Genomic DNA, 12,231 nt, shown 5'->3' with positions numbered 1-12,231 from the left:
CGATGTCGTCTTTGAGGTGGCTCCCTTTGATTTTCTTTCACATGATGGGGGATACGACCCTGTGCAAGTCTGGATCAATATCCGAGGGTTTCCACCGCAGCTTTGGACTCCAATGGAGTTTCGCAGGTTAGTTGACAATTTAGGGGGTGTCTTGATTGATGTTGATCCTCGTTCTAGCGGGCATTATGACTTTTCAGTCCTTCGATTGAAAATAGGGGTGCCAGATCTAGCAAGCATTCCTAAAGCTCGAGTTTTGCAATATGTTGGTGATCATCAGTTCCATCGCTTTTATTTTTTGACTTTTGAGGTCGATAGTTTGAAGAAGAGCAGTGATACGAATGTAGGTCGATCTGATTCATACTGGCAGAAAAGGCGTTCTTGGGAGGAACCTTTTTGGGAGGATCCTTTAGCTCTGAACTTGGACAAGAGACCTAAAAGGGTCCATGAGAGGCATGGATCAGGACCAGGGATAGTAATTGGTGAGCGGGTGGTTGAGGATGGTAAGTGTAATAAGGTTGAGGAAGTGCAAGGGAAAGGTAAAGGTGTTGTGTGTGATGAACGAAAGGTGACCGAGGAGGATGACGACGAAGACCTTTTGGATAGTAATCCGTTTTCGAGTTTGGGTAATGACAGGTCACATGGTGATAGACCAGTGGAGATGGTTGGGGAGACTTCAAATGATGTAAGTAGCAATGAGGCTGCTTTGCAACCAGTAGAGGTGTCGCCATCACTTCTGCCTTCTGTTGACCCTATAGTTCCTACAGAGGAGACCACGGGGACAGACCCTGTTGGCAGTGACAAAAGTAAGGTGAATGTTCCTCCATCTGTAGAAGGTCTTCCTCAGATACCAGCGGTTCTGGAGGTTCAACGTGCTGTACTAGCTGTTCCAGAGGAACCTTCTGTGGTGATTCCAGAGGCAACACGCCATAGTACACGTCAGAGAGGTGGCCTTGCCCAACAAGCTTTCAACCGCAGGGGTCGTGGTAGAGGTGGACGCCGCGGACGAGGAGGCCGACAATCTTTTGCTGTTCCAGGTACTTTTAGTTTTTTAGATGATTTTCCGTTTGTGGAATTTATAGATGACGATTTGATTCAGCTGTATGAGATTGCTGGTTTCAAGTTAGGGGATTGTTATGATGCAAAACTGATCGTCATTAATTATTTACGAGGTTTTCATAAAGACCGTTTTACAACAGTGATGTCTGATTTGCTAGCACAAAAACAGGTTTTAGGAGAGGAAATTGTAGATATAAGTTCCAGAGTTATGTTGGAGAATTCTGAGGGTTTATCTAGTTTGAATAATGAGTAGAATTCTAAGTTGGAACATTCGGGGATTGGGAAATCCTCTAGCTAAACGTATTCTAAAAGATATTTCACTTCATAATAAGATAGATATCGTTGGGGTTCAAGAAACTAAACTACAAGCTTATTCTCCTCTGTTTTTTAGTACATTAAGCACAACTATTAATAATTGGCATTATAAAGCATCAGTGGGTAGTTCAGGTGGCATTTTATTAGGTGTTAATGAGGATATATTTGAGGTCAAGTCGGTTTGGGTTAAAGATTTTTCTATTTCAGTTCTTTTAAAAAATAAAGTGGATTCTTTTGAGTGGATTTTTTCTGTTGTATATGGGCCTACTGTTTCAAATTTACGGGGTAATTTTTTAAATGAACTTAGAGATATTTGTAAGTTAGGTCCTGATGCGGTGATGATTTGTGGGGATTTTAATTTCATTAGGAACAGAAGAGAAAAAGTAGGAAAGACTTACAATTATGTGTTGAGTAACAGGTTTAATGCTTGTATTTCAGATCTTGAATTAATGGAATTAGGTCTGAATAATAGGAGTTTTACTTGGCAAAGATCTGTTTTTTCTAATTCTAAAGCGTTATTAGATAGGTTTTTATGTTCCACTAGTTGGAATGCTCATTTTCATAATTCAGGGGCTTATTCTTTACCTAGGATTCAATCTGATCATAATCCTATAATAGTTAGTACACAAGCTGTTTCATTTGTTGGGAATAAATCTATTAGATTTGAAAAGGATTGGTTACACCAAGAGGGATTTTCTGAATTGCTAATAAAATGGTGGAATTCTTTCACTCTAACACAGGAATTAGGTAATAGTTGGCGTTTAAAACTTCAATTTTTGCGACAGAAATTACGTGGATGGAATAATAATCTTAGGGCGTCTCAACGGAAAGCTAAAACACAATTGTTACATACTTTAGATAGATATGAGCGGTTAGCTGAATTAGACTCCTTGGATGACTTGGATCAACAACAGTGGCAGAAATGTCAAGTAGATTTAAAACAATTGTTTAGGGATGAAGAGTTATATTGGCAAAGTAGGGCTAAAACTAAGTGGTTTCTTGAAGGAGATGCTAATACTAAGTATTTTCACATCCAAGCTTCTATTAGGAAAAAGAAAAATTCTATCTTTGCCCTTATGATAGATGGCGTTTTAGTACAGGATGTACAATTAATTAGGAATCATATCACTTTTTTTTATAAAGAATTATTAGGGACTACTACAGATAGGAGAGTGTCAATTCAGCCAATGTGGGCTGATGCAGAAAACTTGACTTTGGTTCAACAACAGGCTTTAGAAGCCCCTTTTACAATCGATGAGATTACTAAAACAGTTTTTTCATGTAATCCGTCAAAGGCCCCAGGCCTTGATGGTTTCTCTTTTTTATTTTATCAAACATTTTGGGAGGATATAAAACATGACTTTATGAAACTAGTAGTAGCTTTTTACAATAACAATTTAGATTTACAAAGAATTAATATGGCGTCCATTTGTTTAATACCAAAGAAAGATAATGCCTCAGATGTTAGAAACTTTAGACCAATAAGTTTAATAAATTGTAGTATGAAAATAATTACCAAATGTTTAACAGATAGGCTTTCTTTATGCATGGATACGTTGATAGATTCATCCCAATCAGCATTCATTAAAGGTAGATTGATTATGGACAATATTATTGTGGCCAATGAAGTATTGCATAGTGTTAGATTAAAAAAGGAACAAGGTGTGTTATTTAAATTAGATTTTGAAAAGGCTTATGACCGGGTCCATTGGGATTTCTTGTTGGAAGTCTTGCATTTGAGAGGTTTTGGGGAAAAATTTATTTCTTGGATTTCCCTTCTTTTACATAGTGGCAAATCTTGTATAAATTTAAATGGAGAATTAGGGGATTATTTTCATTGTAAAAGGGGTTTACGCCAAGGGGATCCTCTTTCACCCCTTCTTTTTAATCTTATTGCCGATGTTTTAAATAAAATTCTGTTGCGAGCTCAAAGGGTAGGTTTGCTACAAGGGTTAGGAAACTTTGCTAATAATGGCAATATACTTAATTTACATTTTGCGGATGATACATTACTTTTTTTGAAAGCTGATAGGAAAATGATTCTCGTGCTTAGGTGGTTACTGTTAGGTTTCGAGAACTTATCAGGTTTGAAAATAAACTTTGATAAAAGTGAGATGGTACCTTTGAATGTTGGTGAGGAACAGGGACAAGCCCTTGCTAACCTATTAGGATGTAAACTAGTTAAATTGCCTATTATGTACTTAGGTGTCCCGTTGCATTGGAAGAAACTAAGTGAGGCTGAATGGTTACCTTTGATTGAGAAAATTGAAAAGCGGTTACAAACATGGAAAGGTAAATTAATGTCAATGGGGGGGAAGGTAACTTTATTAAATTCTGTGGTTTCAGCTATACCCTTATATTGGCTTTCATTATATAAAATGCCAAGTAAGATTAGGTATAAAATTGATAGGATTAGACGTAAATTTTTGTGGTTTGGTGGAAACACAGTTAGGAAAAAACCATCACTAATTGCTTGGGATAGGGTTTGTAAGAACAAGTACCAAGGGGGCCTTGGGCTGTTAGACCTTCATAGAATGAATACCTCTCTTTTGGCAAAGTGGTTAGTTCGATTTTATGATAATAAGGTAGTAGGTACATGGAAAAATATCATTATTGAGAAATATTCCTATACAGGGGATAAAAGAGTAAAGTCTCCTTTATGGAACGATATTTTAAAATTCCGTAGTATTGTACAGGAAAGTATTTCATGGCAGGTTGGGAATGGGGAATCAGTGCGGTTTTGGTTAGATAGATGGTGTGGAGAATCTTTGTTGTGTATTGACTTTCCTAATTTATTTGACATTGCGTATGACAAAGATATCTCTATAGCTGTTGCTTTTCAAAATGGTAGATTAAATATTCAATTAGCTAGACAATTAACCGGTACTTACCTTACGGAATGGGTAGCCTTGGTTAATCTATTATCTTCTGTTAGGTTAAGCCATATAGTAGACCAAATAGTATGGAGATGGACTCCACATGGTAACTTCACTGTAAAATCCCTTTATAAATTTTTAGAATCTGGTGGAGTTAAGGACACAACCTACAATAGTATTTGGAATGCTAGAATACCTTTAAAAGTTAAAATTTTTTTATGGCTAGTTAGACAAAAGCGGGTTTTAACCAAAGATAGGTTGAGTAAAAGGGGGTGGACAGGCGATACTCGGTGTGTTTATTGTTCCTACGAGGAAACTATTGATCATTTATTTGTGAATTGTCATTTTGCTAGATCAATTTGGAACTGGATTGCTCAATATAACAATTTCTATTTTGTGTATGATAATATAGAAGCTTTGTGGGAGATGGATTGTTGTATTCCTTTGAAAGATCCACATATTATTGAAATTATTAGGGGCTCAGTTTTATGGAGTTTATGGTTGGATAGAAACAGAATTATTTTTCAAGGAGGACAGATACAAGCGGTACATGTTTTAGGGTCTAAAATCATAACGATAGCTAGATTTTGGGCTTTAAATCAAAAAACAGACCTTTCTTGTAAATTGAATCTAATTTTCCCTTGTGATTTGAAGGAATTGATAGGGTCTACGGTGACCATTTCCATGGGGGCTCCACAGGGTTCAACCCCTATGCTTGGAGCAGAGAGCAATTCCAATGGTGATGAGGCCTCTTTTAGTGATGATTCTGATGGGTGCTGCAGCTCCTTACAATCTGCAGCAATTTCTTAAAATTCTAGGGTCTTTTATGCTTATTTCTTTAGGATTGTCATATAACTAGAAAGTTACCGTTGTTTGCTTTACATATGTGATGTTTTGTTTTGATTTTTGGTTAGATGTTTAGTCTTTTGTGTTTGTCATTTGAGTTTATAGTGGTATTGATCAATACCAGTAGACGAATACTTTGTATCTAGTACTTGTTGGTACCGTTAAACTCTGTATGGGGTTTTCATTTTAATGGAAATCGGTGGATGTTACCACTTTTTTCAAAAAAAAAAAAAATCTTTCAAAGCGGGTAATTGCCTGACCGTGGCAGATGATGCATTGACACGGTCCGCAGAAGAACCAGTTGCAAAAGATCCTGAATCAGACACCCCAGAGTCCAGATATGACCGTGCACGGTATGCAATTTGATGTGCATAATACGCAGGAGGAGCTACAGAGATACAAATTTAAGAAAATAAAATAAAGTTAATAAAATATGCCCAATGTTCGATGATATGTTATAATTTTAATCACCGTGTATAGACACAGAGTACTTGCTTGCTTATGTGCATTCCAGTTATGTTTGATGAAAATAAACGAGTGACCAAGTAAAAAAAAAAAAAAAAAAATGGAAAACCGAGAATCACGAATTGATATAAAGAATATTCACACATACCAATAGAAACAGAGAGCGTGCACCTGGCATAACTGCAAATTGAGATGTAAATAGTCAATAATCATAAACAATGGAAAAATTTGTTGTAGACAAACCAATTTTTGATAATCGATAACTAAAGCCATCCGATCGATGGTAATTAAGTTCTCCTAGAGGCCTACCCAAATCCTCACAAAGAGAAAGGTCGCATTGAAATCTCCATAAGGGGAAAAGTTTCACTTGGGGAGCTTAAATAATTGTAAACAAAAAAAAAGATGATACCTTTTAAATAAATCAATGACATATAACAAGAAAATAATATATAGGAGAATTACGTGTAGCACAAATTGTAGGTTAGCATCTGTAGTTCATCAACATTGAACTTGTTATCATCCCAAAGGAAGTGATAATGTGCTGGACGGCTAGTTCCCTGAAAATTAATATTATTTCACACAAAATTATTATAGTAATCCAGGAGCAATGTCACATTTTATGTTCACATACATGTGCAATAGTTTTCTGTTACATAATGCAAGAACATTGGAAAAAAAAATTTGGAAGACATTAGCAGGTATAAATTATAAAAAATTAATAGATAATTATTGTTTGCATTTTATCATTTAGCCCCAATTATATTAAGAATATTTCAAAAGGTTTAATTCAAATGAGTTTGTTTATTTTTTTTTTCAAAGATAATATTGACAACTCCAACTGTGTAGTTTCTGCACAGCCTGTCCCAACTCCCAAGCCAGGAAAATTGAGAGTTTGTGATAGGCTTGGCGAACCAGAAGTACAAAAAACCACATCTTTATGGAAATAAAACCCTCACAGATTGGACATGAGTAGTACTTAGGATGGGTGATCTCCTGGAAAGTCCCTGTGTTGTTGATTCCCAGTTGGGTTCCATTTCTAGTCTATCCCAACTTATTTGAGAATAAAGGCTTTGAAGAAGAAGAAGATAAAAATTGACCCAAAATTATAAAAAATACAGTGTATAAGAGTTATACTATACTCAAAAGAAGATCATTTCAGTGTGATAAAGAAAATTTGACTGAAGAATAAAAAATTATACCTGGATGCATGCCCGCATGGCTATACAAATACAAATCGAACTCCGTTGGGTGACAAATTTTGGTATCAACCACAGTCTCTGCACATCAAATTACAACAAAAAAAACTTAATTACATTAAAAACAAATGCAAACTATAAAATGCAGTACTTCCACAAGTTGTGTCTTACCAGGTAGAACATTCCCGCTCCGATCCATATTTCTGTTGTCAGACGGGAAGAAGCGGGTGTGATGCCTCTTTTGCACCACTATGAACGTTATAGTCGGTGCAGCTGCTTACAGGCCTACAATGTTGATAAATTGTATATTAAACTACAATATAAACTATACTTGCAAAGAACTAATACGAGTAGAACTAGGGTGTTCTTAAACTCACCAAAGTGTTTGGTGAGCTTAACTTCAAAACCCATCAAATCGATTTCAAATGACGAATTCGAATTGTTGGAACCCGCTTATCTTACGTGTGATGTGTCTACATGTGAAATTTTTAAACATTTGAATTAGTTTAGTATAAAGTCAATCGGTCAAAATTAGAAGGTTAATAAATTAATTTTAGTGCATTCATTTTTTGAATGTTTTTTGACTGCTTGATTTTATACTAAACTAATTCGAATGTTTAAAAATTTCATATGTAGACGCATCACACGTAAGATAGACAGCTTCCAACAGTTCAGATTCGTCATTTGAAATCAATTTGATGGATTTTGGAGTTAAGCTCACCAAACACTTTGGTGAGCTTAAGAACACTCTAGTTCTACTCAACTAATACTTTCAGTTTTTGGATATAAAAGGATCATTTTACATTTCTTATATGGCGTTGATTTCATATTGCAATACTTGCTGAAATTGAGCTTCACTAATTCCATCCCTACACACGCACAGAGAGTTACTTGGTTTTCTAAAAAGACAGAAAATTACTTGGATCATGTCGGTATCATATATTACATACAAAAAATAATAAATAAAAAGTACCGATAAAATAAGATCTGCTTAGGCTCCAGATTAGTTTTTCTTCTGAAAGATATGAGATGCTCCCTGCAATGAATTCCAGAGGTACAAGTTACTACTGTAGGGATCCAGAGGTACAAGTTACTACTGTAGGGATTGAGGCTTTGAGAGAGTTCATTTGCTATTCCATGTTTTTGTAGGAATAGCTAGAACAGCGAGAACAGCGCTATTCTCGCTATTCCTGAGTATGTTTGGATGGATCGGAACAGCGCTATTCTCGCTGTTCTCGCTATTCTCGCTGTTTTTATCTGTGATTTTTATGGATGAGAATTTACATAGAAGTGACACAACGAGAATGACCAAGACTGTAATATAGCTAAATATTAGAAAAGAGAAATAAATGGCAAACAAAATACACACTTGACCATCTCGCCTAAATGGAATATAATTAATCTCTTGCCGATGGGCTTGTGCTCTGAAAGTACCGGCATAAGTTGCAACCTCTGGCCAATCTTGTGAAGCAACAACCTAAGTATGAATAAAAATAAGAAAATAATTATTCACTACATAAAAGAAACCTCCAAATTGAAAACACCACTACAGCAAATTGATGTTTCTGCGACCGGTGAAAACGCTGGTCGCAGATAATCCTTTTTCCCAAAAAAAAAAAATCCAAAAACCAGATGCGACGACTCACTATCAGTGACCGGCGCCCTCACCAGTCGCAGAAAGTATTGGGAAAATAAAAAAACGCGGCAGCTTCTCCCTCGCGCGAACCCTAGCTTTTCCCTCTGCCTTTCTTCTCCCCACACGGGCAATACGAATTTCTGTGGCCGGTGAACCCTAGCTTCGATTTTCTGCGATTTGGTGCGATTTTCTCGGTTAGAAGAAAGGATCTCTAACTCAAATATCTGCTCAAATCTCTTCTCTCTTCGATTTCTATTCAATTTGTGTTTCTTCCAATTCGTGGTTACAAGGATCAGCAGAGGCGGCAGAGGCAGCTGGTCGGATCGAAGGCTCGATTCTCTTGATACGGGTATAATTATTTTTTTCCTCTTTCAATTAGTTTAGTTTGATTCTTATCTAATTTGTTAGTTTAGTTTGATTTTTTATTCGATTCAAAAAATTGCTGGTTTGAGGTTCAATTGTAGAGAGTGAGGCTATGGTACTATGCTGTTAGCAATTTTAGGGAACCGATAAGAACAGTTTGGGTATTTGCTGCTGATTTTGCTTGGGTGTTTTATGTAAAATGGCTGCATTGGTGCATTGGCTGCTTGAATGGACACTATGTTTGAATTGTTCAACCTTATCTGACTTGGTTGATCAATTTATAAGCTGAGATGGATATAGATGATTTAATTTCCTTTTCTATTCCTATACCAAAATGAGCAAAATTGTGTCAGTAGACACCCAATTATTTAGTGAACTACTAAACTGGTTCTATAGGCAAAATTGTACCAGTAGCTGACGGCTATGTGATCGGGAGCAGTATCAAATCTATTCCAATTACAGGCAAAGGATGTTATCTGCTTTATCCAAAAGCTTTTGAAGGTAACTTATGTTTCTGTCGCTTCTTTTTATTTGTTTTTCCCTTATATTGCCTATTATGTGTCTCGCGTGGGTGTCATGGTTTCCAAGTTCATTTGATAGAAGAAGATTTCACTAGTGGTTTCTGGAAGATCTGAGTTTTTTGGTTTCTTATAGGAAAAATGAGAGTTCATTCCACCTGAAGATTCTTTTGAAGTAGTTAGGAAGATTAAAGAGACGAGTTGTTACACTTGCTCTGACATAGTCAAGGTAACTCAAATGTTAAAGTGACCATATATAATGTACTCTTCTATTAGCTCATGTAAATATGGCTTGAGAACTTGAGAAGGCTGCTTACTGTGTATGAAATTAGCGGTTAGAACTTGAGAAGGCTGCTTACTGTGTAAATATGGCTTCATTTTTCAAACATTACTTGATGTACATATTGGTTGTATCATGTTTATATGTGTATGAAATTAGCTCATGTAATTAGTATTGTGAAAATATGATATGTAAATATGTGTATGAAATTAGCTCATGTGGAATTAATATGTATTATTTCTATTACCTAAATGTGATATTTGAATCAGTGATGCACTCTGTAATGTATTAATAGTTAATACCTACATTTTGCAAAAAAAATAATAATAAAAAAACAACAGCGACCGGATGTTTAGTCGCAGATATCCTTTCATGACGTCAGAAAAAAAACAACAGCGACAAAAACAATTTGGTCGCAGATACAATAGCAGCGACCGGATGACGTCATTCAGCGACCGTTGACGTCATCGTGAGAGCATCAGCGACAATGCCTTCAGCGACCGGTTTTTACCATCAGCGACCGGATCTGACATCAGCGACCGGCGCCGTAACTATCAGCGACCGGAAAACCGGTCGCTGATAGTGTAATCTGCTGTAGTGCACGAAAAAAAAATTACCGCTGCAATTGAAGGGTCACTATCTTCTCCAGGAGAAGGATGAGACACATCAGCACCAAAAATAATAGTTGGTGTCCGACCAACAACTGGGACCTGTCTTGTGATTGCATCTGCCAGAACAGTATTCCTTCCACCAACCTATAATTTTTTTTTTTACAATTCTATTTTTTCAGAGATAAAATTCAATATAATATTGAAGATGGTTAAACAAAAGTACATTATGAAATTAAAAAACAGTTATGTACGTGTCGGCCTTTACATGTATCAAACATTAACGATACCCATCAAAAGAAATAGTATCTCATTTAACCAACATAAAACATCAGAATGATTGAAGGAATGGAATGTAGTTTAAGCATCTTTCAAGTGAGGAAACAGACGCCAGATACTTTATGAGTTAATTGAAGGAATCCATGATATTTTAATTTTCCAGGGGGTCCATGATGCTTTGAAGTCATTCAGGGTTACAAGCAAATTGCCTCTTTAAACCAAAAAAAAAAAAAGGATAATGGAAAAGGAACAATAATAAAAACAAACCTTGACATTGATCTCAAGTGCCAAATTTGCGAGATACTGGGGACTTGCTTTTGCCACATGCTTCGTCAAACAGCATTGTGTGACCAGACCAATATCTGTCTCGCATATCCTCTTGAGATTGCCTATATGAATGATTAAAAATAATTTGCAAAATAGACATCAACAATATGCACATTTGCAACAGGAATCGTAGAGCAGGAAACAAATTTCAAATTTATAAAACAAACTCCGAAGATCGGAAAAAAAAAAACTGATTTTGAAGTTCCAAATTTCAGTCACAGCAGACACCGTGGAAGAAGATAAAAAAGAGGAAGGACGAGAGGGAGATGCTGAGCTAGAAGAGGGATTGAGGTGCATGACAGAGAAAGAGAGACGGGAGTTATTGAGAAAGAACCTTAGCGGCTGCTTCTAACTTCTAAGGATTTCTCAAAAAGAAAAAAATTCTTAGTTCTTGTGAAGGACTGCATTCTAAGCATCACAGAGCTGGAATTCTCAACTTAATTAGTTATTATTCTTTCCACATCTATAAACTGCTCATCACACATAAAAACCTAATTATTTTATCTGAATTTGGAAAGGGAGTGTATCTGTGTGTGCGCATCATGTGAAGTAGAGAGAGAGAGAGAGAGAGAGAGAGAGAGCATACTATAGAAACTTCCATTGCTATTTGGGAGAAAGACAATAAGTAAATCAGGTTTCTTATCTTGACGAGAAAGGGCATTAACAGCCTCTTCAAAACGTGACTTCAAGACTGCCTCCAATCTGTCCCCTTGTACCGCTATGAGGTGCAAGATTGGATTTGGCGCAAATTCCTATTTCATAAAATATTTAGTTTTTTTTCAAGAAAAAGCAATTTTTGCAATGAAAATGCTATAATAAAAAATATGCGCACATACCATTCGAGAAACACAACACATGTCACCTAACTTCTTGCAAAACCATCTAGCATCATTTGCATCGACGGTGTGTGTGAAAAGGAGATACAATACCAGAAGTTTATTTTCCACTATTCACCAATTTCTGCATCCAATCCAATGATCCATTTAGAGACAAGAGTCAGAAAGAAGAGAGAGAGAGAGGCACTTAATTAGCAGCTGCTGCTAAGCAATGTTATCAAAACCGGACTTAACGGTTCACTGGTCAGACCGATGGTTCAACCGGTTTGACTGTTGATTTTTTAAATACTTACATATTTATTTATAAGATATAATTATTATTATAAATAATTATGTTTTATGTAATAAAATTTTCAATATACATATTAACAATGTACTATAAAAGTGAATTTATATATTAGAAATAATTATTTTTTATTAGAAAATAATATATCTATTGTAGCTCAAATGTAGAACTTATTGTTAGAATTAGTAAAATAATTAAATAAAATATTATGAAATATTTTTTTCATCAAAGAAATTTTATATTTTATACTTCATAAATAAATTGAATAACTACATATAAATTCTTTAGTTTTTGTGATCAAGTGAACCCCTAATGATCCATATTATAATTAATATTTAGTTTAT

General features: G+C 35.6%; 1 protein-coding gene across 1 annotated transcript; it reads right to left on the bottom strand.

Annotated features, from left to right (window-relative positions):
* Nucleotides 1-7,565: 7,565 nt before the first annotated feature.
* On the bottom strand, nt 7,566-11,062 carry LOC144566577 (protein argonaute 1A-like). The gene is made up of 6 exons (XM_078316629.1): nt 10,957-11,062; nt 10,706-10,827; nt 10,169-10,306; nt 8,124-8,231; nt 7,728-7,790; nt 7,566-7,623 (listed from the first exon to the last, which is right to left on the bottom strand). Exons 1-5 carry the CDS (start codon nt 11,060-11,062, stop codon nt 7,758-7,760), a joined length of 507 nt encoding a protein of 168 aa, XP_078172755.1. The 3' UTR covers nt 7,566-7,623; nt 7,728-7,757.
* Between the last annotated feature and the right edge of the window lie 1,169 nt (nt 11,063-12,231).

The sequence above is a fragment of the Carex rostrata genome, chromosome 15 (genome assembly GCF_964058835.1).
Source record: "Carex rostrata chromosome 15, lpCarRost1.2, whole genome shotgun sequence".
Lineage (NCBI taxonomy): Eukaryota > Viridiplantae > Streptophyta > Magnoliopsida > Poales > Cyperaceae > Carex > Carex rostrata.
Note: the sequence above shows the minus strand (reverse complement) of the source record. Positions and strands in the feature narration are given on the sequence as shown.